The 27,728-nt window shown below is 35.6% G+C and overlaps 2 protein-coding genes across 5 annotated transcripts in view; one reads left to right on the top strand and one right to left on the bottom strand.

Moving 5' to 3' along the window:
• The window catches only part of LOC110093320 (ubiquitin receptor RAD23d), a 40,534-nt gene extending 19,695 nt beyond the window's left edge, over positions 1–20,839 (top strand). Inside the window, exons 3-11 of one of the 4 annotated variants that reach the window (XM_020818163.2) lie at positions 1,281–1,334; positions 1,877–1,995; positions 2,153–2,212; positions 3,124–3,301; positions 3,798–3,950; positions 4,035–4,100; positions 4,177–4,224; positions 4,314–4,502; positions 20,455–20,839. In XM_020818163.2, coding sequence (XP_020673822.1) covers positions 1,281–1,334; positions 1,877–1,995; positions 2,153–2,212; positions 3,124–3,301; positions 3,798–3,950; positions 4,035–4,100; positions 4,177–4,224; positions 4,314–4,502; positions 20,455–20,577 — 990 coding nt within the window. In that variant the 3' untranslated portion in view covers positions 20,578–20,839. The remainder of the gene's footprint in view (positions 1–1,280; positions 1,335–1,876; positions 1,996–2,152; positions 2,213–3,123; positions 3,302–3,797; positions 3,951–4,034; positions 4,101–4,176; positions 4,225–4,313; positions 4,503–20,454) is intronic. The other 3 variants (XM_020818164.2, XM_020818166.2, XM_028696458.1) reach the window with 3 other exon arrangements.
• A 2,522-nt stretch (positions 20,840–23,361) lies between these two features.
• On the bottom strand, positions 23,362–25,943 carry LOC110093299 (50S ribosomal protein L24, chloroplastic). Its single transcript, XM_020818137.2, has 4 exons — positions 25,801–25,943; positions 24,737–24,775; positions 23,837–24,067; positions 23,362–23,733 (listed from the first exon to the last, which is right to left on the bottom strand). The coding sequence occupies exons 1-4, from the start codon at positions 25,897–25,899 to the stop codon at positions 23,533–23,535; spliced, it is 570 nt and encodes a 189-aa protein (XP_020673796.1). The 5' UTR covers positions 25,900–25,943; the 3' UTR covers positions 23,362–23,532.
• Between the last annotated feature and the right edge of the window lie 1,785 nt (positions 25,944–27,728).

Here is a 27,728-nt window from a genome sequence, read left to right as displayed (position 1 = left end):
TTTGTAGATTTCTTATAGTGTAGGAGAATATCGTTATGAACTCTAGGCTTGGTAAGCTGCATAGCATTCTTTGATTTTTTTTTTTTAATTGTAATGCATTAGGAAAACATTTTTTTAGTTTTGTTGATATCAGTTGGTCACATCGAAAACTATTTTTGACTTTGTTTTGTTTTTTTTGCCACACAAGAAAATCACTGCTACTCATAGAGTTTCTTAAGATGCTTTGCAAGTGGTCACACTTTATATGCTGCTTTCTATTACATGTTCGTGTTCCCGTACAACAACAACAAAAACAACATCAAGTCTTTATCCCATTACGTGGGGCGGCTACATGAATTATTTTTCTCCATTGTGTCATGTTAAGAGTCAAATTCTCATTTAAACCTAATAAAGAAAGGCCATTTCTAATATTTTCTAACCAAGTTTTTTCAGGTCTACCTCTTCCTTTCTTAACATAGGTCAAATCTAATACATCTACTCTCCTAACTGGGTCATCGGAAGGCCGCCGTTTTATGTGACCAAACCATCTAAGGCGACTCTCTTTAATATTATCTGCCACTGGAACTACTCCAACCTTTTCATGTATATGCTCGTTTTGTATTCTGTCTCTAAGAGTAAAGCCACTCATCCACCTGAACATCCTCATCTATGCAACACTTAACTTAATATTATGCTTCTCTTTATGGCCAACATTCTGCGCCATAAAGCATTGCAGGTCTAACCACCATCTTATAGAATTTTCCTTCAAGTTTGAGTGGTACTTTTCTATCACACAACAAGCCGATGCATTCCTCCACTTCAACCATCCAACTTGAATTCTACTAAAAATTGCCCCATCTATTTCACCATCACTCTGAACAATAGACCAAAAAAATAAATGTGATAAGTTAGTCTTTAAAAACAATGTAGTTGTATTGCTAAATGAAGTGTGTTGTCAGTGGATGGAAGTTGAAAGCCACACTTATGCATGGAATTTAAGGGCCTAAGACTAATGAAGTATGTTGACATTTTCTTTTAGTTTGAGGTTTTTACGGGCTGTGAGATATATTTTAAGACCAGTGAACGCACAACTTGTCCTCAAATTCGAACTAATTGTCTAATTATAACAACTATTTTAAGTCAAATGTTCCTGATTTGCTGGTTCGAGCCACAAAAAAAACCTCTCAACCCTTCATGCTTGGAAGTTCTGTTCTTTTTTCTTTATTATATCTTGGATTAATTTAGAGTCGATTGTATTGGATGTATGTTTATTTCTTGGTTTGTCAACTCTTTTTATGAAGGCCAAGGGCTCATCAAGTGGGGCATCAACAACCACCTCTATGCCAGCAAGTCAGGTAAGAACATGCTTTTGGTTTGATAAATTGAGTTCTTAAGTTTTCTTCTTTATATATTATTGAATATTATACTTCTTGGTTTGTGTGGTCTTTTGGAAGAAAATATTTCTGTTTCCTTTCATCAATGTAACTCTGTTAGCCTCATCCTAGAGTCATGACTTTTTTCATCCTGGTTACTGGAATGCTCTGAAATCTGTGCATAGTTTTACAATCCAAAAATTATTATTTTTAGCTATTGTTTGGTTTCTTAATGGATATTACGGGAAAAGTTTCAACTTATTTTACTTCCATGACAATTTCCCTGGTTAGTTCTCTGAGATATTGGCGATTTATTCCAGGAATAGCGTATTTAGTTATATTTGGAATTTTCTTTTTCATTTTAAAATTGATTATTTTGATGTGAAGTATAATTTCCTATAATTTCTATGCTTAACGAAGTTTTTCGATGCTTTCTCTTTATCAAAGCTTTTGTATTTTCATCTGTTACTTGGTGCATATGATGTGCCTTGATAGTTAACTCGTGATTTTTTTTCCTTGTATAGCCTCCAACAGTTAGCTCTACGCCTGCTAACCCTTCCATCCCAGCACCAGCACCAGCACCAGCACCAGCACCAGCACCTGCACCTGCTCCAGCCACAACTGCAGTACCAACCCCAGCTACGTGAGAATTTTTAAATTTTTATATACTATGCTTTTGAATTTCAACTTTATTCAGATTCAAATCTTCTTCTCTCCCTCTTAAGATGGGTCAAACTAATTATTTTTTATGATCTATCTATTTTTTTTTGTTTTTTTCTGCTTGAAATTCCTATTTGAAGCAGGTTGCACGCAACATCACCTACTCCCACAGATGCGCCAGCTCCTGCAGTTATCGCATCGTAAGATACCTGACATTCAAATAATTCATATACAATTTAAATCATGCTCACATAAGCTTCTGAATTTCATCTCTTCATGAACGGGGAAGTTTGCAGACATAACTGCCAGTAGATAATGTTATCTAAACAGATTTAGAAGTCTTAAATACGTTTGTTATTTGTATACTTTTGTGATGTAAGATAAAGTTTCATACAAAATCTTTATTTGCTGTTTCCTTCTTTGTTTTTTTGCAAACGATGAACTTTATATGGTCTGAATTCCTTTCACTGGCAAATCAGTGATTGTATGTTTGATTTTTTTATTCATATTGTCTCTATAATGATTCATTGGTATCTCATGCTCTTTTTTTTAATTCTAATAAAAATCCTTTTTTTTTTTGGTAAAATTTTTTTCTTGATAATGTAGACAGATGCAATTGTACTTTTATTTTTTTTTTCTTGTAATGATTGCTTCCGCAAGTACTTTTCCATACGGATCTGATATATCTATTGTGAGTATGTGGAAACATATGTGCATTGACATAGTGATTGTTATACGTCCTAATTAAATTTTTTATTTATCTTCTTTTTTGTGTTTCCTTTCTCAATTTATATGATCTATTTGTTTATGGTAAATTTGTCTTTGGCCACTGGCCAGTATTTTATTCTGCCTTTTGCTTGCTTTTTTAGCTTTTGTTTTCACACTGTTGCTAGCAATCTCACTTCTTGCAGATTGCAAGAGCTTATTTAGCTGATGGTGTGAATGATTTATGGCTATTAATATTCAATATATTTTTCCTATTTAATTCTACGCTATATATCGTTTTTGCGCAGCAATTCTGTAAGTGATTATTGCTGCTCAAGATTTTCAGCTCATTTCATAATTGATTCTATTCACTGTTGTTTCTGTATTTTTAATTTTGTTGTCGCAGTACTGTAGTTGATGCATATGGTCAAGCAGCATCAAATCTAGTTGCTGGTAATAGCCTCGAACAAACCATCCAAGAGATTCTTGATATGGGTGGAGGGACTTGGGATAGGGACACTGTTGTTAGGGCCTTGCGAGCTGCATTTAATAATCCAGAGAGAGCTGTTGAATATTTATATTCTGTAAGATATTTTCCTTAATTAGTACTTTCGTTTGTTGTAAACATAAGAAAAGTTGGTTTCTGTTAATTCTATAATACGGCAAAGTACTTATTGTGATGAAGATCGAGTTTATAGGCTCAAAATCTGGTGTCGTCCAACAAATAATGTATACCTATGTCATTTATAGTTAGATTTCTTGCATATGCTAATGAGTCGGCTTGCTTAAAAAGAATTGTGTTAAGTAGGGTGGTTTTGAGTTGAGTATGAACCAGATTGGCTCAACTAATCAAAATTGAAGATTTTGGATTGGCTTGAAAGTTGATTCGACTCAAGCATACCAAACAAGATAAATTCAGCGCAAGTTGAGCGGAAATCAATTTTGATTTTTAGTTTACTAGATATTTGAATTTACATAATTCTATAAAAAATATAGTATATACATTACATATTAAATATAACTATATATTTATACCCACATGCATTGAAATAGATATGAAGTGTCTTGTACTTGTATCAGGGCATTCCTGAGCAAGCTGCGGCCCCACCTGTTGCACGGTCTCCTACTGGTGAGCAGGAAGCAACTAGCCTTCCTGTTGAGGCACCACAAGCAGTGCAGACTTCAGTTCCATCAACCGGTCCTAATGCAAATCCTTTGAACCTATTTCCTCAGGTATCTACGGATTTTTATTGTGAAATTTTGTATGTGCTATTAAAACTATCTTAAGCCCTAGCTTCATTAATTTATATGTTTCAGGGTCTACCCAGTGTGGGATCAAATGCTGGTGCAGGTAGCCTTGATTTTCTTCGAAATAGTCCTCAGGTATGTTGAATATCATTACAAGCAATAATGCTGTTACAAACTGTAATTTTAAAGATATTCTTGCTTTTCTTTGTAGTTTCGAGCACTGAAGGCAATGGTGCAAGCAAATCCTCAGATTCTCCAGGTCATATATCTCACTATGGCATGTAAACTTTATGTTTCTGAATTAGTTCATAACTTGTGCGATTAAAAATTACCTCTCCCTGTTCACAGCCAATGCTTCAGGAACTTGGCAAGCAGAATCCACATATTATGAGGCTCATTCAGGAGCATCAAGCTGAATTTCTGAATTTGCTAAACGAACCATCTGAGGGAGGAGAGAACAATTTATTAAGTCAATTAGCTGAAGCAATGCCTCAATCAATAACTGTTACTCCTGAGGAGCGTGAAGCAATAGAACGGGTATGTTTTCCTGAATTTAGTTTTATTATGTACAGCTTTTACTGCAATATTTTTTGGAAAGGTTTTGAGAACCATCTCAATGAAGATGATGCACTGTTTATTATTTCTTGATTTAGCATATGCAATTTTAACTTGAAAAATTAGTTTAGTAAACATAGAAACATAAACTAAACAAAATACCGATAGGACTTCTTGATCAAAACAGCACATAACAATATAAAAAACCGCAACTTAATTCCAAATAGATCAAAAAATTATACAAAGAGAGCTGTTTTTACTAATTTCCAAGTAAAGCAAGACATGAGAGGTGAATCGTCTTTCCCACAATTCCTAGCAGCTACTAGGAATCCAAAACCTCACTAAAATTGCTGCAGAAATTCAAAACATAACATAAAAATCCCAACCCACCATAATCTCCTCCCTTAAACAGCTCAAAACCCTTTATAAATGTCCCTTACATCTTTCCCAAAGAGTTTTCTCCTAAAGCCTCTTCTCCTATAGGTGATAAAAGAGGTCCTGGGCCCCACCTGGGGAGCTGGACTGCTGCTGCCAGCTGCATCAAATACCTCACAAGCCTCTACTGCGTGACTTACATATACAGTTATCCAATCGAAATTCAACACAACATCAAATGCGTCATTATCTTGAAAATATAGTCAACTCTAAGGGGTGAGCAAACCTCAACTTGGCGGAAAAGTTTTTCCTCCAATACGTTTAGGTTAATATCATGAATATGATTCTTGTAATCTTTCTCCACTAATAATAAAGCGCATGAATGCTACCAGGATATATCTGTCAAATATCAAATAGAATTGTATCCCTATAGAATTGTATGCCTACTAACATGTTGGAAAATAATGATTTGTATTTCAAGTGAATAAATCAATCACTATGTTTAAAGGAAACAATCAAATGTATCCTCCACAAAGCACATAATATGTTGGTTCCATTGAAAATGAATGGTGGGCAGCGCTAATAATAGCGTTTACATGTTTGTTGTTTAAAAATTATGGTTTCAACACCAAGGATGCATCTTAAGGATGGCTTATGACTCACACTTAATGCTCACTCAACCCCAAGTGATACTTCCATCTAGAAACATGCCCCTTCCCAACAACTATGAGGTACCGACACGATTATATCTGACGACTTATGCAAATCCCAAAGGGTTCTCTTATTACCATTTCTTCTGATTCACATCATCATTCCCTTAAGGTTTAACATCCTACAACTTAACCACCACCTGACACGTGAATTATGCATTACAAAAAGGTAAGTACATGGGAAATTTTACAATTTTACAAACAACCAATTTTTTCCAGTTATTTCGTTATGCACTTTAAGCTATTAGGAGATTGCACTTCTATCTGGCAATAAGACATCCCCTGATGACCTTTATTCCCTTATTGAATATCAAAGGAAAAATTTTAATTTTCTTTGTACAGTAGCGTACAAGCATATCATGCGATTAACATCACATTTATAAGATATCTTATTATCATTTTCACTTGAATGTGACAGCCATTCACATGCGATGCATGTGCAATCATTTTGAAAGATCAATAATTGTGTCACATATGAGCTATATGCAATGATATTTCATAAAAATTTTGTTATCCAATGATCTAATTTGTATATTGTTTATTATGCAAATAACTTTTATCAAATTATCTTTTGTGTCTCAAGAAATATGATATGGGAGAGGGCAGCAGGCTAGGGGCGGAAAGGGCAAGGGATTTGGTCCCCTTTGTGGGGCCCATTAAATCTATCATTACATATGTGAGAAGAGGAATTAAGGAAGGGATTAACTAGGAAGGATTTTCTAATTGAAATTCAAATTGGAGAGGGAAATATATTAGAAAAGAGGGACTGATTTAGGAAGAGATTAATTATGAAGGATTTCCTAATTGAAATTTCAAATTAGAGAGAAAATATATATTGGGGGGGGGGGGGTGGTGAGCGTGGATGGGCTCGACTTAAGGAAGGGACTAAAGTAAATAGCTATTAAGGGTTAAGGCTAAGTTTAGGGTTTGTTTTGTTTATGCAGAATTTTATTTGAAAGTTGTTGTAGTTTTCTTTTCGTGAGGCCTTCTTAGTGGCTTCTAGGTTGTTTGGAAGAGTCGATCTACCTCTCGAATTGTAGATCGTTTGTATATTTCTTTTTATTGAAGTTATAATTAAAAATCAACCATCTATATTTATATTCTTGCAGTTTTTTCATTGTGTTTGCTATTTTTGTTTCCAAGATGTATTAAATTGGTATTAGAGCGAGGATTTTGGAGAAATAACAATAAAGAAGGTGGGGGAGTTGGCAAGGGGAATGGACAATCGTAGAGGTAGGTGGCCGAGTTGAGCCATGGGGATTGGGTCATGGAAGATAGATGGAAGAAAGGTGGGATGCCCACCCTCGGTACACGTGGGTGGGGGGGACTATCGGCGGGAGAGGAAGTTGGAGTGGATAAACAAAGGTGAGGAAGTTGAAGATGCCGGTGTTCGAAGCGAGGATGCCCATGGGTGTGTATATCGGGTGGAGAGGTACTTTGCGGTGAACGTGTTAAGAGAGGTTCAGAAGCTTACTGTTGCAGGATTATGTCTAGAAGGGAAAGCTCTTGTTTGGTTCAAGTGGAGAGGCTAAATACTCGATATGCTCGTGGGAGGAGTTTAAGGATTGCTTGTTGGAACATTTCCGAGCCATTTGAGAAGGAAATCTATACGAGCAATTCTTTGATTTGATTCAAGAGGGGATTGTCAAGGAATACATAGAGAAATTCGAGCTGTTGTCAGGACGGTTGAGGGGAATTTTAGAGGCGGCCATGAAGGAAAATTTCATGAAGGGCCTCCAGCCCGACATATGAGTGGACCTTCTCAATTGCTGAGGCCGAGGGGATTGAAGGAGACGATGGAGCTAGCACAAATATCAGAGGATAGGAGGCAGAGGGAGAGAAGCAGCAAGAACAGGGTTGCGGGTGTCTCTTATAGAAGTATTTCAACTTCATTGGCATTGAGGATCCAGATAGGATCATTTCAATGGGAGGCACTAAGGGAGAAGAGTGGGGGAGTTCGTTGTTGACCCCTATACCTCAAACCACACAAGAAAAGACACAAACTGATGAATAAAGCAATATGAGCCTTGGCACCACACGTCACTTGAAGGGTCAAACGACCTCCGATTGCCAAACGGACTTTGTCATTGCATTCAGAACATTGCAAATACTCAAAAGCTGTATTTTATATGTTCAATTTAAATCATCATAATGGGTGACACGAATTTCGAAACAACACGCAAATCGAGGCGGTACCATGCAAACATTACCCTCGGTGTGCTCAAATGACGTCCGATCATGAAATGGACTTTGTCGTTGTGTTCGGAACAGCGTCAATACCCTAAATGCACTATTAATTTGTTTAATTGAGGTTGTGCACGCAAATCGAGACGATCTCATGTAAAAATTATCCTCGACATTGCTCAAACGACGTCCGATCGCAAAACAGACTGCGTCATTGTGTTCGGAACACCGAAATCACCCTAAATGCACTACCAGTTTGTTCTATTGCGGTTGCGCACGCTAATCAAGGCAGCCCCATGTGAAAATTACCTTCATCGTCGCCCAAACGATGTCCGATCTCAAAACGGACTGCTTTGTTGCGACCGGAATATCGGCAATACGCTAAATGCACTATTAATTTGTCTAATTTTGACATTCAGCAAATTCGACACGCAAAACAAAGCAGTTGGCACGCAAAACAGAACAGTTGGCACGCAAATCGAAAAAATGCATGTGAAACGATGCAATTTTGAACAAATGAGGCACTGCTGTCCTCTTGAATTCAAGCCTAATGACCATACACTAATGTGACTATTAAATTAAATCTTCTTTAGCAAAGACAGATGCCAAAAGAGGAAAAAGAGTCAAATACATTAAATGCCAATCAGTATGTCACCTCGCTTTGTCTAGCTCATGGTCACTTCAGCTTTGTATAACAGCTGGCCCGTTGCTTCAACTGAACGGACACGCTCCATCTAAAGGATCCCCAAGCAAACTTCCACACCCAAGCTCTCTCCACTACCTAGCCCTTCACGTGAGAAGCTCCTGCTCCGTCCCTCTCTTCCTCATCACGTCCACAGCAACTGCTCTTCTCTACTTCTGCACCCTACTTCTCAATCTTCTCGGTTTGCCTGTCAATAGCCGCAAGTTCCAACTCTTCCTAAGCTCATGACCTCAAGCCAACCCCTTCCAAGTCGTCTGCCTTGAAGACTGCTGTTCTTCTCCCACTCCAACAGCAACAACAGCATCCCTCATCCCTCTAACAGAAAACAACAGCTATTTGTTGTTTTGCTTCCACTCCCTCTACTCCTACAACTCCTATCTCCTTTTTCGTCTCCGCAGCTCCTCTCACGAGTAGGATGGCAAAGAGGGATTGAATAGAAAATATCAAGGATGCTGCTCTCTATTCGGCTGCCAAGAGAGGGAAAACGTGTTGCTCTCCACTTACCCAACCTTTTTTTTTATTTCTACAGAAATTTGGCCGGCTCTCCTAATCACTTGTTCGGCTAAGAAGGAAGCAAGGAACAAAAGCTGCATTAGTTTGGAGCAAGAGAATAAGGAAAGCTCGGTGAATCTTTATGCCTACAACGGTTTAGAGCAGAAAATTGTCTGAGCAAGAATCAAATGGAGACATATTAGAGCTGCTCTTGGTCTCTCTTCTGATCAAGAAAGTGAGGAAGACGTGTTGATTTAATTATTCTCTTAAGCAAGAGACAAAAGGGCTGCTATGTGCTCTAGATGTGCTCCATATGGCATCTTTGTTGAAGGATTGTAGAGCTACAAAGAGATCTTCAGACACTTAAGCTATAAGAAAATCCAGAGGAGCCCCATGTGAAGCTGTGCTGTGACGAAAGATTTGTGAGGGGTTTGAATTTTGATGAACATCTTATGGAGAGCTAGTTTGATTCATTTTGGACCAGAAGGCTCTTACTTCACCTCAGTATAAACTTTAAATCCCAACAATTCAGTCCACTACATAACTCCTCTAAATCACCTACAACAGCCCACTACACCTCTCTATAGCCCAAACAGCCCATCAGCTTCACTCTGATCACCCTCTCAGCCCAAATTTCCCTCCAAACAGCAACTCTCATACCAAAATCCAGTACAAACCTGCAGCCCAACTCAGTCCTTCTCACAACCAAATCTAGCCCAAAGTTATTACAGCCATTCAATCCACAAAACATCCAAAGGGCAGCACATTCCCCCTCTCAAGGCTCATAACAGCAAGCTTTTGTTTTCATTATTTCATTATAATTGTTTACTAACATTTGCATTAGTTGGTGATCTTTATGTTTGTTATTAATTTCAGATGTGCATATATATGGAAGGGTTGTGCATTTAGAGTAAAAAAGTAGAATAAAGGGAAATGTAGTTTCCAAAAAAAAAAAAAGAATGAATGAATGAATGAGAAAGAAAAGAGAAATGATGTAAAAAAAAAAAGAAAGAGTGAAAGAGAGTGGAGTTTCCAAAAAAAAGAAAAAAAGAAGAGAATAAAAAGTGGTGGAATGTTGTACACTTCCTTTTCCAACATCGTCGCCGACCCCGAAGGTATAATCTCCGAAACTCATATTCTTGTTTTCGTCGTTTGTGGCGGACCGGGGAACCACCTATACGTGCTCTCGTAGCACGGTGGGAGGGAGCCCGGTGCGATACCTACGACGAGACGGGTAATCACCTAAAACTCATATTCCCATTTCGGTGTTTGCTGCGGACTGGCGAACCACCTATACGCGCTCTCATAGCACGGTAGGAGGGAGCCCGGTGCGACGCATACGACGAAATGAGAAAGCCCTATACACGCTCTTGTAGCGTGGTGGGGAGATCTACTTGTGCTCGCCTACGGATACTGTTGAAGACCTCATACACGCTCGAGTAGCATGGTGGGATGAAAAAATGTACGGCCCGGTGTCCTCCCGACACCTACCATACACGCTCGAGTAGCGTGGTGGGATGGCCCAGTTTCCCGTAGTTTTCCCCTAAACGGGGGAGACGTCGGGAGGCTGTCGAAATTTTCACTGAATCGTGGACAAGACTTGGACAATTTGAACTTGAGCTCATATTTGAATTTGAGCAAATAAAAAGACTTCAACTTAATTCAAACTATAACTAAACTTGTAAATCAAATGAGATGAACAAAGGTTTGAACATTTGAATAAAGGACAAAAGGACTTGATTTGGGACCGCAATGGACAAGAGGACTTGATTTGGGACCGCAGTGGACAAGAACTTAAACTAGGACTCAAACTTGGACATGCAAAATTGACTACAAATGATATGAATTAGAACTTGATTTGAACAATCATGTAATACTTGAGCTCAAACTTGAGCTTAATTTGGATACAAAGAAGACATGACATGAACTCAATTTGAACTTGGTCTTGAATCTTACAAAATCACATGGAACTTATCACACACAAAGGATAATAAATTGAAGAAGAGTACTTGAACATTGAAGGCACAACATGGAATGTAATTTAATGCTTAGAATGAGACTTGTAATTTGGCAAGATGATAAAGTTAACCATACAAGCAAGGATCATGAAGAGAATACAATGATATGCTTGTAATTAACAACATAATCATTGTGAAGGTTAAGAAGTGATCATCCCAAATGGAAGGGAAATGTTAATGACCAATGGTATCAACATTCAACATACATGTTATAGTCCCTCCTATAAGCATGATCTCACTTCTAATTGACAAAATATTGTGAAGAATATGATGTGACTACAAAGTCAGATGGAAATATAATGACATGCTAGAGGCCAACGATACAAAGTTTTCATTCACTATCGAGAGATTAACATATCAACTGGATGAAATGTGTACAAATGAATGCAATAGAATCTTCATCATCAACAAACAATTCAACATACAAGAATGAAGTACATACAATCTTGCAAACTATAAAGTTGAAATTGGACATCAGTTCGTACAACAATCATGCAAGAAGATACAACACTCCATACATCCAAGGTGTCGTTTATAAATGACTATAAGAAACTAGTCATAATAAAATCCAAGTTGCTCAGGAATGAGAATTAAAAGATCTGCAATACATATCAGCTCTCTACGAAGACAAATGTATGTGTCAAATGCCACTTTGGGTAGATGCAGAAAGACTTCAGTAAATGCAGTATCCTGAAGTCAATTTCAGTCTGTGAAGGAATACATCTACATGTCCACTCATAACAATAACGGATGTACTACCTGTGCCAAACAGCTACAACGAATACAAGCATCTACAAACAAAGGCAGGAGACTCGTTAGTGCACTATGATCCACATACAGAAAGCAACAACTAGTGCACGGCAGTCTACCTGTACGAAGCAGCGAACAATTCTATTCAGAAGCTGCTACGCCACGCCACCGGATCTGCAACATTCGTACAAGCAAACAGAAGGCATCCAGAACTACAACGCTATGCCACTGAATCTGCAACATTCGTACAAGCAGACAGAAGGCGTCTAGAACTACAACGCTACGCCACCTAATCTGCAACATTCGTACAAGCAGACAGAAGGCGTCCAAAACTACAACGCCACGCCACCGGATCTGCAACATTCGTACAAGCAGACAGAAGGCGTCTACGAATACTTTCAAAATACCCCCGCACAAGTGTACCGTAATTTGTATACACATAGGTACACTAAAAGGGGTAAAAACAATCATACAACCCGCATAGGCCCCGGCGAGCATGTTATTGGTACACATGTGACGTCTAGGGATGCTGCGTGGGTTATTAAATTTGAATCCGATCCTCCTAAGAAGATAAAAGGAGTGGACAGGGTTCAATTATAAAATGCCCCCAAACACCCGCATAGGGGGTCGGGATACATCCCTAAGCTATTACAGGAGTTTCATGGAAGCGCAGTTAGAGGACATTCAAGAGCTCAAAAAACCAACAACTGGCTATCAGCTGAACTATATTGGGTGGGGATGCGCCGTGATGTAGAGGACTGAGTTGCGAGATGTGATGTGTGCCAGTGGTACAAGTACTTGGCCATGACATCGGGAGGGTTACTACAACCGCTATCTATATCAGAGAGGGTGTAGGAGGTGACGATGGATTTCATCGAGGGTTTTTGCCGCGTTCAGAGGGATTTTCAATGATACTGGTTGTAGTGTATCATAGGGAGAAGTTGTTCCTTTGCCACTTCTAGGAGTTGTTTTGTTTACAGGGGATAGCCCCGAAGAGAAGCACAATATACCTTCCCTAAACAGATGGCCAGACATAAGTGATCAACAGAAGCAGAGAGACCTATTTGAAATGTTTTGTATCAGACATGCCTAAGAGTTGGGCAAGGTGGATTGCATGGGCAGAATATTGGTACAACATGTCGTACCATTCAACAACAAAGACCACTCCTTTCAAGATTCTTAATGGAAGAGATCCACCCCATTTGATTTATTATGGGCAAAGCGCTACACCTATGTCCAACGTCGAGCAGTACTTAGAGGGACAAGATATTATCTGAGCTAAAGGGACATTTGTTGAGAGACCAATAGATCATGAAAAGGACGACTGATGAGCATAGGAGAGAAGTAAATTTCGAGCTAGGAGATATGATTTACTTAAAATTGAGGCCCTATAGACAGAAAACACTAGCCAGAAGGAGGAATGAGAAATTATCCCCATAGTACTTTGGGCCTTATGAAATCGTGGCACGTATTGGAGTAGTAGCCTATCAACTGAGGCTACCACCTTCATCAGCTTTGCATCTAGTCATTAATGTCTCACAGTTGAGGAAGGCGATAGGAGAGCATATATTATCATCTCTACCCTCGACTTTGACAGAAGACATGAAGTCATTTTGGAACCCCTTGAAGTAGCGGGTGTGCGTAGAGGGGAGACAGAGGCACCTCCGAGGTGCTAATCAAGTGGAAAGATCTGCCTGAGCATGATGCCACATGGAAGCCATAAGAGACAATTAGGAGACAGTCCCCTACCTTTCACCTTGAGGTCAAGATGCATTTTGGGGAGGGGAGTATTGATATGAGAGATGACAGCATGCCAGGGGCAGAAAGGGCTAGGGATTCGGCCCTCCTTATGGTGCCCATTAAACCTATCATTACATATGTGAGAAGAGGAATTAAGTAAGGGATTAATTAGGAAGGATTTTGTAATTCAAATTCAAATTGGAGAGGGAAATATATTAGCAAAGGGGGGCTGATTTAGAAAGGATTTCTTAATTGAAATTCAGGGGGGGGGGTTATTTAGGGGGGAAATAGGTGAAGGTTATTTAAGGCTAAGTTTATGATTTGTTTTGTTTATGTAGAATTTTATTTGAGAGTTGTAGCTTTTTTTTTTGTGAGGACTTCTTAGCGGCGTTTAGGTTGTTTGGGAGAGTCGATTTATCTCTCGAATTGTAGATCGCTTATTTCTTTGTTTTTTATTGAAGTTATAATAAAAAATCAGCCATCTATATTAATACTCCTGTAATTTTTTCATTGTATTTGTTATTTTTGTCTACAAGACGTATCAAAATCCAATGGTATTTCATTTATAAAAATGTTATTCCACTGCACAGTTATGAGTATCCAAAGCTACTGTGCATGGATTGAACTCTAATCAGCCTATAATAGCAAATGTATTATAGATCATGTTATTGTATAGAACCTATATTGCAGACTTGTCCTCTCCTTCCTTGAATCCTAATCATGTGATCGAAAACCAGCGAGTTCCTGCTACAACATTGCTCTCCTTACCTAAAATCTCTTAAGGCTTTGTTGGCTTTGTTGACTAGCCTTTAATATAGTGCCCTTGGCTACTGTGCTGCCCAGGCGACTAGCCAACTTTTTCCTCTTCATTGGTTGTTGCAACGTTTCCTATTATGAATGACAATGGTGAGGGCCTGGAAGAACTTTGCTTGGCCTGTTAAATAGGTTTTGCAGGCATTTCCCCATTGATTTCAAGAAGCTCTATGTTGTTTTTTTTTTTTTTCTTTTCCTTTTTCTAGTAATTTTCATTCAATAATTAGAAAACCATGCAAATGTTGAACCATTGAACAATGGGTAGTATAAATCATGAAAGGATGGATCATCAGTAAAATTGTTCTCAACTCTGCAGATCTTTCTCTGGTCTCAATCTTCTTTGCTCTTTTCTTATGCTCTCAAGAATCATCGTTGTTCCTTATAAATCTTGGTCTGCCATTATGATAATTCTATTAGTTAAATCTCTGCAGCTAGGCCTATTTGTAGATAAAGAATCTAACGAATTAGATAATATATTAATCCGGTGAATATCTCATAATTGTTAATTAATCCTTATTTTTCTATTTCAACCACAATTGTTAATTAATCCTTAATTCTATTAGTTAATTAATCCTATTGTGATGTGTGCTTGATTAAAAATATCCGAATTATGATTATTCGTGCGAGTGTTTGTCATTGAAATGCACATAAAGTTTCATTTTGTGACTTAAAGAACGTTTTCTATTTTCTTGCATGTATGTGTCGCAGATCTTGTGTCATTGAATGTGAGCTAGAATCTTCTAAGTACTTTTAAGATGTGATAATTTCATATTCATGTGTCCCTAATTTCATATTCATGTGTCCCTAATTATCTAAAACGGAATATATTTATCTAAAACGGATTATATGGAGTGTAATTTTAGCAGTAATAGTCCTAGTGAGGGGATTGTGACTTTGGGCGATCAAGTCATTAATAAGAGTACACGTTTTAGGTATCTTGGATCTATTGTTCAGAGTGATGGTGAAATAGATGGGGATATTATCAGCAGAATTCAAGTTGGATGGTTGAAGTGGAGGAATGCATCGGGCTTGTTATGTGATAGAAATGTACCCCTCAAACTTAAGGGAAAATTCTATAAGATGGTAATGAGACCTGCAATGTTTTATGGTTCCGAATGTTGGCCATTAAAAGAGAAGCATAATACTAAGTTAAGTGTGGCAGAGATGAGGATGCTTAGATGGATGAGTGGCTTTACCCTTAGAGATAGGATACGAAATGAGCATATACGTGAAAAGGTTGGAGTAGCTCCAGTAGAAGATAAGATTAGAGAGAGTCGCCTTAGATGGTTTGGTCACATAAAAAGGCGGCCTTCCGACGACCCAGTTAAGAGAGTAGAGGTATTAGATTTGACTTGTGTTAAGAAAGGTAGGGGTAGACCTAAAAAGACTTGGTTAGAAAATATTAGGAATGACCTTTCTTTATTAGATTTAAACGAGAATTTGGTTTTTAATAGGACACAATGGAGAAAAAGGATTCATGTAGCCGACCCCACGTAGTGGGATAAAGGCTTGATGTTGTTGTTGTCCCTAATTTAGGGATGTGGGCCCCACGAAGAATCCTCCTTCCTCCTTTTTATAGGAGTGGTGTTGCCCTACTCATTTTTACATTTGCTTTGAGTTCATTAATTCTGTTGTGTGGCTTCTTAAAAGTTCTGAGTATTCAACTGGAGTGAGGAGGTTCTGCTTATGGTTGTAGGCGAATTTTCAAGTCCTTTTAATATCAATTTGGTTCTCTTTTTATAATTTTATCCTCATTTTATTATTTAAGATTTTAGACTTAGCTTTCATTTTGATTTTCAATTTATGTTCAAGTTCCTTTTATTTTGTTATATTTAAGTTTCATATCAGTATAAGTTTTGGTAACTTTCTAGCATCTCCTACGCATAAAAGGTGTGTTCAGGGGTGAGGTGATAGTCCTTCCCAAAATGTTGAAAAAAACATGTATAGTCAGTGTTGTGAGACATTGTGATTAGAGGTTTTATATCCACTGCGTTTAAAAAGTGCGCATAGGCCCTCATTACTTGCACGAGATAATACACAAGATTTTCCCATCGCTTTGAAACAACGTACATGAGTACTTAAATTCTGAGAGTTTCATGTTATACTTTATGTGTGAGGTGATTGACGACAATGAGATAATGAGTTTGTGATGAGAAAAGAAACACAAAAAGGGAGAAATGTTAGGGGATAAAGAGTTGGAGAAGGAATATTTTTTGTATGTTCTCTTTATTTAGAGAGAAAGGGAGAGAGGAGAATGAGAGCTAGGGAGGGGGAGAGAGAGAGAGAGAGAGAAAGAGGAGAGAAAGGAGGGGATTAGAGAGTTAGAGGGAGAGAGAGTTTAAGAGAGAGAGAATGGGAAAAGAGTAAGTGAAAGAGAGAAAAAGATAGGGAGTGAGTTAAACTGATAAAGGTAGAGAGTTAGAGAGAAAAATAGTAAAGAAAGAAAGATGGAGAAAATTGCGAGCGAACTTGATATGCAAATGAAGAGTGGGTCATGAGAAAAAGGGCGAGGCTTGGATTTTGTTCTCTAATTTTTTTGTTTGATGCGTGAGGGATGGACGAGGCACTTGCGACGCTGTAGTGCACAGATCCAGGATTTGAGGGAATTTTTTGTGATTTGATTTATTTTTTATTTTTTATTTTTTTCTTAAATTAATCAGAATTAAATAAAAAAGGAGAAAAATGTGAATCGACTTCTTGTGCAATTTCTTGTGCCTCATGCGTCTCTTGAATTAGTGTTGTTGCCTCGAAAGGCCAATTTTTTTCACATTTGTGCAATAGATAGGACAAGATGGGTCTTTTAGTAATTTTGATGCACCAACTCAATTCATTTTATGAGAAAACGATGTTCAATTGATTTCAATCACTATTGAGGCATTTTAGACATGATTTGCATGACATCACGTTCGTTGTCCGTCTTCTTGGCTAAGATTGATAGAATTGATCGCGAGAGGTGCTTCTTTGGTGATTTTGGTGCTTCAAACATGTCGACACAGTCCATTTCTTGAACGGGCAACATTTGATCAACATTGATTATGATCAAGGCGTTTCAAACTCGGTTCACGTTATGTCAAATTAGTCAGTCAACATTCTCATCATTTTCTATGGAATTAGACAAAGGTCAACATGACAAAGCATATGATAAAGTTCCAAGAGAAGTGCTATGGAGAGTGCTAGAAAAGAAAGAGATTAATAATACTTATATTCAAGTCATTAAAGTTATGTATGCAGGAGTTGTTACTTGTGTTCAAACACAAGGTAGTTTGACAAAGTATTTTCCTCTTTCAGTTGGATTACATCAAGGATCAGCCTTAAGCCCTTATCTTTTTGCTTTAGTCATGGATGTTCTTCCTAGATATTTGCAAGAGGTTGTACCTTAGTGTATGCTTTTTGCTGATGATATTCTTCTTGTTGATAAGACCAGAGAAGGAGTTGAAGGTAAACTTGAATTATGGAGGTCAACATTAGAGTTTAAAAATTTTTGTTTGAGTAGATCTAAAACTGAATATATGTAATGTAACTTTAGTAGTAATGTAATGTAACTTTAGTAGTAATAGATCTAGTGGGGGGATTGTGACTTTGAGCGATCAAGTCATTAATAAGAGTACTTATTATAGATATCTTGAGTCTATTGTTCAGAATGATGGTGAAATAGATCAGGATATTATTAGTAGAATTCAAAGTTTGATAGTTGAAGTGGAGGATTGCATCAAGCTTGTTATGTGATTGAAAAGTCCCCCCTCAAACTTAAGGGAAAATTCTATAAAATGGTGGTGAAACCTGCAATTCTTTATGGTGTAGAATGTTGGCCATTAAAAGAGATGATTTACTAATTAAGAGTTATACTATTCCTTTAATTAAATTTGTATCGATTATACGAAAAATCATCTAGTCTTCGACGCTTCAAATAATTCCCTCTTTGTATAAATTTGGTAAAAAATACTCCATTTTTTTTTGCTTATAGATGAGGAAGAAGTTTGACTAAGAATAGGAATAGCTAACTTTATAAATTTAAGCACTAGAACCAAATATTTTACACCATTCATTTAAATATTATCAATTATTAATTACTTACCAGGTTGCATATTTTTGACATTGTATCGGCTTGTCAAAGCTTTCTAAATTATCTCAAAAAAATTGACCTCATTCATTATAAATTTAGGTTTGTTATCACATACTTATTATCATTATCAAAAATATTGCATCTTCATTGCGATTGAATGTCCGATTAGATCCCAGTTTAACCTTTGAACATTGAACTTTTTCACCTACCGGTTCTATTACACACCATACCAGTCATATTCATCTACAATGCAAACCATATGAATATAGTTTTCATGAGAATTTTAACTATTTGTTAAGCTTGTTTGATTAAAGGTCATAAATTTCTTAGATGATTTAATTTAGCTTACGTATTTTGTTAAACATCATGAACAATTCATTTATAAAAGTTCAGGTTATTAAGAAATACCGTTGAAAATCATAAGGTTCTTCTCATTTGATTGAGGCCATTAATTGAAAATTTTTGTATGCATTCGAGGGACAGTCAGACAAATCTTAATAATATGCTCGAACTATGTACGCTCTAGTGTCCTACTAATTTTGATGTTGTTAAAGATATGGATGGTTTTGAAGCTCTCTTTTTTTCTTTCTGCTATTGCTTTGTATGATTTTTAAACACAAATTCCTATAATTTATTATGATGTACATCATTAAAATTACTTATATATGTTGAATTTCATATTTTGATCATTATAATTTACATATGAATCAAATTTGTGACAATAATTAGGATGATTTGATGGCATATAAAAACCCCCTTGAATATCTAGCTTATTAATATTTTTCACCAAACAAAATTATTGAATACATTCTAAATATCTTCAACAATCAATATTTTATTCCAAGTAATTTAAAGTCTACACAATAAAAGCATGATTATCTTTTCATACTCTTAGAGACAACTATTGTGAAAATTTTGATCTATATGATTGGAGATGAAATGATCTAAGAAGTTCTTTTAATCTTTTGATTTGAAGGTCTTAGGCATTGAAATCTAAATTGGATGAGGTTAATTTCCTAGGAGGTGAAATGTTTAGAATGTTTGGATGACATAAAAGTTCACATAAAGTGTAGATTTATCTATATTTTTCATCAATTAATATCAATTGAATTCGTGAGCAATCCATACAGTTGATTCCAGGAGAATTAGAAGGCTCTGCCCATTAAAATCGTAATTTTCTGATGCAATCACTTCAATTGATCTACAAAATATTTGATGCATGTGATTGATGGAAAAACGATATTAAAAATTATTAAAATCACGTTTTAAATATGGATTATGGACGGTTTTAGTCTTTACATTTAAATGTTTGTAGCATCGAAATCTAAATTGAAGAATGTTAGTTCTCACTAGGAGGAGAAAGGCTAACCCACTATGAAGCCCCTACTAAGGTAGTGATTATGGAGGAATTGATGTACTTAGCCTTATTGTTCCATTACAAAAAAGATTATTTCCATAATTCGATCTTGTAAATTTCAAGTCCAAAAATGGAAGCCAATTACATTCAACTCATTCACTTCTAATTGAGTTTGACATTTTTTCCACTGCTTCCCTTTTTTGTCTCCAATCCTTAAGCATCCAAATATCAAATCAAATCTATTCATCAACTCTAGCAATCATTCAGATTTTTATAAATAAAATAAAGATATGCCTTCACCTGTCTACAATCATTTCAAAACTTTTTGTTTAATGTAATTAGTGGAGTAAAATCTTTTTTTTTTTTTTTTTGAGAGGTATTGTAACTTTATCATTGCTTGACCATGTTCCACCCATATTGTTATATTTATTTAAAAAATGATCAAACGTTATTTCTGCATTAGTCATTTGATTTGTGTTTTATCATAATCAGCAATATTGTTGAGAATAGTCTTGTTTTTGACATATAAAAGTTTAGAAGCTTAATCACACACTTGGGCTTCGTTTGAGACAGTTTTTTCACTGCTTCATAAAGCTTATTTTTTTGAACTAAAAAGCTGCTTTAAAAAAAAAAAAAAAAAAAATCATCCCAAACGAAAGCTCAAAGACAATGTTATACTGATTTCACAATGTTTGTGATATACGTAAAGCATTCAATTTTGTGTGGCAGCTTGTTGGAATGGGCTTTGACAGGGCGCTTGTCTTAGAAGTCTTCTTTGCCTGCAATAAGAACGAGGAGCTTGCTGCAAATTATCTTTTGGACCACATGCATGAGTTCGAAGAGGATGGATGATCGATCACTGGTTCAATCTAAATACTTCCCTCTTGCTCTCTCTATTTGCCTTCTGTTTTTGCGCTCTTTTCAGTCTTTCTTGTGTGCGAAATAAGTCTCTTTTCTTTTTCTTCAATTTCATACAGTGAATATTTTAACAGATTTTTATGTTATGTATGTATTTAGCTTACAGGACACTAACTGTGTATACATTTTTCTGGAGAAAAATTAGATCAGGATATTTGGTCAAAATTTACTTATAATAGATCTCAAATTTGCTAAACTTATTTTGAGATGAGTGTAACTCATTTTAAAATAAATTTAAATTTCAAGATTTATTCTGATTAAGGTTTTGTTTGGGATAACTTTTTTAGTGCTTTTTTAAAGAAGTTTTTTAGTATACAAATTTTAATTTTGTATTAAAAAGTTATTTTAAGAAGTAATAAGATAGCTGTCCCAAATGAAGCCTAAATTTTGGTTTGCATATCCTGATTTTTATTTTTTCCAATTATTCATTGTGTCGCACATATCGTTAGATCATTTCAAATCGTCTTTCTTGCATGATTTTTTTTTTTTTTGGTTATAAAAATTTGCCTGTGATAACTGTATAGCAATATGCACTAATCATGGATGTCCCATTAATTAAGGTTTTGTTTGGGACGACTTTTTTACTGCTTCTTAGCTGTCTCAAATGAAGTTTAAGGCTGATGCTGATAAAGCTGCTTATTAAAAAATACATCTTTTTATCATAATTGTAGTTAATTAGATGTTATCATTTGCTTAAATGTGATAAGAAATTAATTTTATTTTAAAATTTTAGAAATTTATGAGATATTAAAATTTTCTGAAAAGATCTTTGTCTCAATGGATCAAAGGTTGCCTCGTAAGATTCATGGTTTGAGACATATTTTGTGATTTGGTGTTCATCATTTTAATGCATATAATAATTTTATTCGCATAAAAAATGTTTAAATCGATTATTTTTATAATTTGTGTTTTATTATTACAAACAAGGATTAGATTTACAATTGAAATCAGCCAAATTGAATATCTGAAGTTGTCTTCGCCCCAGCCCTTAGCAAGCTTTTAGTTCTCATTTTGTGCTGTGCAATGTTCAGCACAAAATATTAGATGTTATTATCTGGAATGGGTTTATTTGTTTGGATGGTATGTTGGAAGGCATGCTTATTTTAAGTTTTATAGGTTTCAATAATTTTGATATTTTTGGTACTCAGATTTACTTTTATTTTTTATTTTTTTTCATGAAATGCAGAAAAATAATTTCAAGGTTAGGCTAAAGTATGAATTTAATTGTATATATATAATCATGAAAATCTTTTATGTTTTGATTAGGGTTCAGTTGAAGTTCGGGAATTAAAGCCCTAAACTTTTATTAGTCATTAGTGAATGTATTAGAGGAAAAATTTTCTTTCATTTTATAAGTTTTAATAATATTATTATTTATTACGTCATCCGGTTCGACCCCGATTTGACCGGTCGAACCGGTCAAACCGTGAACCTCTCCTTCCGGTCCGTTTTTCAAAACCTTGGTTATTACTCAATTTTTTTTATATTCATTTTTAACTTTTATAATAATTTTTTGTTTATAAAATATATGATATTAATAACATGACAAACTTGATTTAAAAATTAACATAAACAAAATAAAAGAAGCTCTAATTTATCATCAACTAAGATTTGCTACATTTTTTTTATATAGATTGATATGTCATGTTGTGGATATTGTTTGGTTCATCGTCATGTTGCTGATTGGACAGTTATCTATACATAGGCTTCAACATAACACGTTTTATTGATCGGTGGTCATAACAGTACAGTAGTTTTCATGCCGGCCATGAAATCCCTCCGATTGCCGACCATCAATTTAACAAATCTATACCCATAAAATTCTCCATATTCTCCTAAACAAATAGAGTGGTTGAACCTAAAAATCATTATATCATTGAAATAGTTCAAATGCTTGAAGCTAAAAGACCTTTCGATCTATGGGTAGTTTTGATTTCTATTTACCTCATAAATTGATTGCCATCACTCAGTACAAAAAATCTTCACAATATCAATTATTGTACAAACAAACACCCTTCTACAGTCCTCTCAAAACCAGGAGATTATTGGGTTCGGACACCTGACACAGCTTACATTCGGTATTCACAGTACTGAGCTTGGTACTGTGAAATATTGAGTATCAAGCAGTATTGAGCTCGGTACTGAGCAGTACGGAGCTCGGTACTACTTGGTACTGCTCAGTATCAGGCTCGGTACCGAGTAATAGGTGATGTGGCCCATTTTCATTGGGCTCCGAACACGTCCGATGTCCGAACCCAATAATTTCCCTGCAAAACCATTGGTTTTTTGTATTATCTATGATTATCTCACCTCTCATTTAATAAATGAACTAAAATTTATTCCCCATGTTTTTTCTTGGGAGGAACCAACCATTACGACTATAAATATTGTCATAAAAATTTAGGTTTCATTTGAGATAGCTTTCTTACAATTTTCTAAAGTAATTTCTACTGCCAAAAAAAAATTTAGTTCAACAATTTTTTGTGCTAAAAAATAATAAGAAAACTATTCCAAATAAAATCTTAGTTTTCATTTTGAAATAACTTTCTTGTTGATTTCTAAAGCAGCTTTCTAGTAAGCACATACTAAACATATAGAAATCCTTTTTCAATTCATTTAGAATTGTACCAAAATAAGGCTCTCACAATCCATCATCTCAACACTGTACCATTTTCAACTTCATTTTTCATTTTCTATGCCACTGGAGACCGAATTAACTCATGAAAAATGTGACAATTTAATGCATTCAAAAGAAAACTGTAAAAAGGAAAGCAAAACCTTTCAAAGAAAAGAGAATATTGAAGCTGAAATATATTGAAATAACATAACTAGGAGCAAAAGGTACAACAATATATAAAAAAGAAGAAACAGAACCTTTGTTGCAAATTTTCAAGCAGCCTCTGCTTCTTTTTCCTTTTTCGCTTCTTTTATAAGTTTTTTCCAGTTCTCCGCACTGTCAATTATTTCTCCAGTCTTGATGAGGTAACGGACTTTGCTTCCATCTTCTAAAACCTTGTGCCCTACTCGGCTTGCTACATTCTGCTCTTTTGAATACAACATAACATTTGAGCTATGAATGGGTGCTTCAATCTGAAGACAAATCAATTGAATTTCTCATCTTCATCAAATTGTTAGAAAGATACTAAAAATACAATTAGTATTTAAACATTTTTCTTTAGAAAAAGTAACTCACCTTCACAATCTTCCCTGGTTCTCCCTGCTCTTTGCTTTTCATGTGTTTTGTCTTGAAGTTAATGTCTTTTACAACAATCTTGCTGTTATGGCGAAATATCCGAGTAATTTCTCCTACTTTACCTTTGTCATCGCCGGCAATGATTTTTACAGTGTCCCCCACTTTAACGTGCATCTTATGCAAAACTGGAAGACTATTTGGTTTGCATTCCTTTCGCTCCCATCTCTTAAGCTACATTACAGAAAGAAAGAAAAAATTTGGAGTCGGTAACATTGTACTGTCCACAAATAGAAAACAATGGAGCTTGATGTCGACCCAAATATTAGGCTGATATGAATCATAACATCCAAATTGAGCGATATTGAAAATGAGAATGTTACGATGAATTTGTGAAAAAATTTAGAAACTATTAAAAGGATGTGATAGAAGTAGCACTAAAGATAAACAAGAGAAGAGAGATTGTGTTGAGATCATTGAAATTGGAAGATTATTTATTCTAACCTCTACTCAACAATGGGATGCCCAAAATATGGGGCCATAAACTGTGGAGAAGACAATGGACCTTGATGGTTTAGGCATGTAGATACAAGATAGATAAAACACTAATAACACAGATAAATAAAACTAAGAGAAAGAAATATGAAGCGAAAGAGCCTGCTGATTTAGGCTTCGTTTGGGATGGCTTTCTTTCTGCTTCTTAAAATAGCTTTTTAATACAAAAAATTTAATTTTTTTATTAAAATGATGTTTTATGAAGCAATAAAAAAGCCGTCCCAAATGAAGCCTTAATTAAGAAGAATGTGGATTCATAATCGGAAAGACTATAGTTGAGGAAAGGCTAATGATGGTGATGATAAGAAGGGAAAAATACAAAGGCATCAATTTATACAGTTTACTAACCTTCATTACTATTGGGCATGATCTGTCAGCAAATTTTACCTGCAAAAACAGCACTGATCGTATTTATGGTGGTTCATTCATAATGAAAAGCAAGAAAGCTGAACCATAAACTTCCAAAAAAAAAAAAAAAAGTGCTGCTTTCATTCCTATTTTAAAATCAAAATGAGTATTATGTCAGATTTACAAAAAAATCAAAATGCAAACTACCAATTTTTTGGTTGAATTGTAAACATGATCTAATCTCCACATGGATAGCACCAAAACTTCTATGAATTATAAAACTTGGAAAAACTATAGGGTTGAATGGTTTGTGTGCAGAAAAACTGATGTGAATAGTGCAACTTGCATATTGCAAATTACCAAAGTTGAAAGATTTCCTTAAACAATGTTTGCTATGTTTGCTATATTCAATTTCTTAAAATTTATGTCTGATGAAGTCTAATAAAACTTCCTCCAGAATTTCCAAATAAATCCAACTTATAATTTCTATACAATAGTAAGAAATCTAAAGAGGCAGGCTTACTTGAATTTTTTTTTTTTTTTCACATAGTAATTGTAAAAATGGACAAAATTAATAAAAACCGAGGGATTTCTGTTGATAAAAAACCAAAAAAATGCCAGAAAAAGGAACTTGTCAAACTATGTATTACCTAAAATAATCTCTAAAGCCAAAGACTCCATATTTTCCAATTACACTTACAGAAAAGAAAAGGCACCGACATTTTTGGACGCTAAACACATCTCTAGCCTTTGCAACAACTGGTTAGCTCACTACTCTTAAAATTTGGGTTTCTCTTGCCTCAAATAACCAATGGACCTAAGATTGGATGCTGCAAAGCATCTAACGACATCTATATACTTTCCACAAACTGATACTCGTATAGGGCTTTCTTTCCCCCAACAAGTTTTTCGGTAGTTCTAAACTAATTAGCAAGATTTCGGTAAAATGTTGCAAAAATCCTGCTCAAAACCTGCTACCAAACAGCCGCTAAGAGATTGGAGGAAGTGCGTTGATGAAAAGTGCAGAAGAGAAATGCAAATTGCAGAGAGATTAGGTTTCTTACCGGCGGAGAGAGAGACGGGAGAAAGCTCTCTCCGAAAAAGGAACTGGGAGCAAGAGAGAGAGAAGCCATGGAGCCCTGGAGTGCTGCAATCGCTGCCATCACCGCTCGCTAGCTTGTTCTGGTACCCGTCTACTCAAATTTTCTCTGGATAGACTGAGATGCTAACGGTGGGAAATTTAACTCATTTTCTGATGTCATGTGAGAAGAGCCTATTTTAGTAAAAATTATTAGGTCAGGTACCTGTCGAAGCTCTACATTCGGTGAGCAATAAAGATGCGTCACGTATTTTCATTATTTACCGCGCGGCCCGACAACCCGACCCCGAACGAACCCGGGAGTTTGCGTATTGCTCGGTATTGGTCGATTTTGCTCGACAAAAATGAAAAATACCATTCTGTGAAGACCAATACCTAGCAATACCGAGTTCTTTTTGGTATTACTCGGTATTGCTCGGTATTGGTCTTCTTAGAGCGGTATTTCTCATTATTCCCAAGCAATATCTAGCAATACCGAGTAATACCTAGCAATACCGAGCCAATACCGAGCAATACGCGAACATAGTAATCTCGGATTCCGGTCCGAGTCGGGTCGTCGGGCCGCGCGGTAAAGGGTAAGAGCACGTGGCGACATATTATTGGCTACCGGACGTAGAGCTACATCAGGCTCCCTGACCTAATAACCCTTATGGGCAAGAATTTTAGAAGCAGTCATATTTATTTTAAATTGACATTTACATAAATAGAACTTAAAAATATAAGATTTATAAATTTGATATCTAAATTTTATTATTCATATAAAACAATACCTCATTACCAGAGTTAACGAACTCGTTGATGTCAAAGAGAAGGGAAATTATTAGGTCCGATCACCAGCGTATAGATAGGTCCGAACATAAATAAAATATTGACATGTGGAATGTACACGTGTCCGCATAATTTTAAGTCAAACACGTCAAAAGCGCAGTTAAAGCACAGGTAAAGCGCAGTCAAAGCGCACCTAAAGCACAGTCAAAAAGTGCAATCAAAGCGTAGTCCACGTGGCAAGTTTTAATTGGATGTCTGGACCTATTTTAGGTCCGATGACCGGACCTAATAATTTGCCCAAAGAGAAGACCTCTCTTGCCTTTAATGAAGGGACATAATGGTGAGGGAAAGGAGACTATTATTGTTGGTGTCATTTAAAATTTTAAGGGTTATATATGTAAATACTCAAATTTAGATATTTAATATGTAAATCATATAATTTTAAGTGTTATGTATGTAAATCCCCTATGCAACTGCATACATATTAATATAATGTGTCATGCAAAAGCCATTCATCTCATATACAAACAACAAGACAATTAAAATAAATATCTTGAATAGAAAGAGTTTACCTCATTTAAATATTTAAGATTGCTCCTAGAAAATTATTTATAAAATTATATGTAGGCATTCAAACTAAATAAGCAATTTGTTAAAATGTATTTAATGAGTATTCAAAAAGAATAAATAACTATGAAGGCATTAGCTCCGTTTGGGATGGATTTTTTACTGCTTCTTAAAGCAGTTTTTTAGTTTAAATTTTGGTACTAAAAAATTTCTTTGAGAAGCAGCAAGAAAGCCGTCCCGAACGAAGTCATAATTAGTTGTCTTAACAAGTGAGGTTCTCTTTATTGTTAAATTTAATAAGGGACCATCTTATTATCTAAATACTCCCTTTCTTGAGATCAATTAAACACTTTGACAATTCATAAACCAAAACTCCATACGAGTCATAATAATATTGATATAGAAAACTAATCAAATTTGAATTAATAAAAAATTTAAAATTATCATTATAATGTTATAATATTTTCACTTTTATTTTTATTAACTACATTTGTATAGCTTAGAGTCTTACTTTTTTAAGATATCATTATTTCTAAGTAGTGAATTACATCCTTCATT

The sequence above is a fragment of the Dendrobium catenatum genome, unplaced genomic scaffold, assembly GCF_001605985.2.
Source record: "Dendrobium catenatum unplaced genomic scaffold, ASM160598v2 fragScaff_scaffold_743, whole genome shotgun sequence".
Classification (NCBI taxonomy): Eukaryota; Viridiplantae; Streptophyta; class Magnoliopsida; order Asparagales; family Orchidaceae; genus Dendrobium; species Dendrobium catenatum.
The sequence above is the reverse complement of the archived record's forward strand: the minus strand, read 5'-3'. Positions and strand labels throughout refer to the sequence as shown.

Excerpts from the sequence above, each read along its gene's own strand:
- LOC110093299 (XM_020818137.2), bottom strand. The coding sequence starts at position 25,899 with ATGGCAGCGATTGCAGCACTCCAGGGCTCCATGGCTTCTCTCTCTCTT. Across the intron at positions 24,776-25,800 it reads TCCCGTCTCTCTCTCCGCCG|GTAAAATTTGCTGACAGATC; the intron begins GTAAGAAACCTA and ends CTGTTTTTGCAG. Across the intron at positions 23,734-23,836 it reads AACCAGGGAAGATTGTGAAG|ATTGAAGCACCCATTCATAG; the intron begins GTGAGTTACTTT and ends ATTTGTCTTCAG.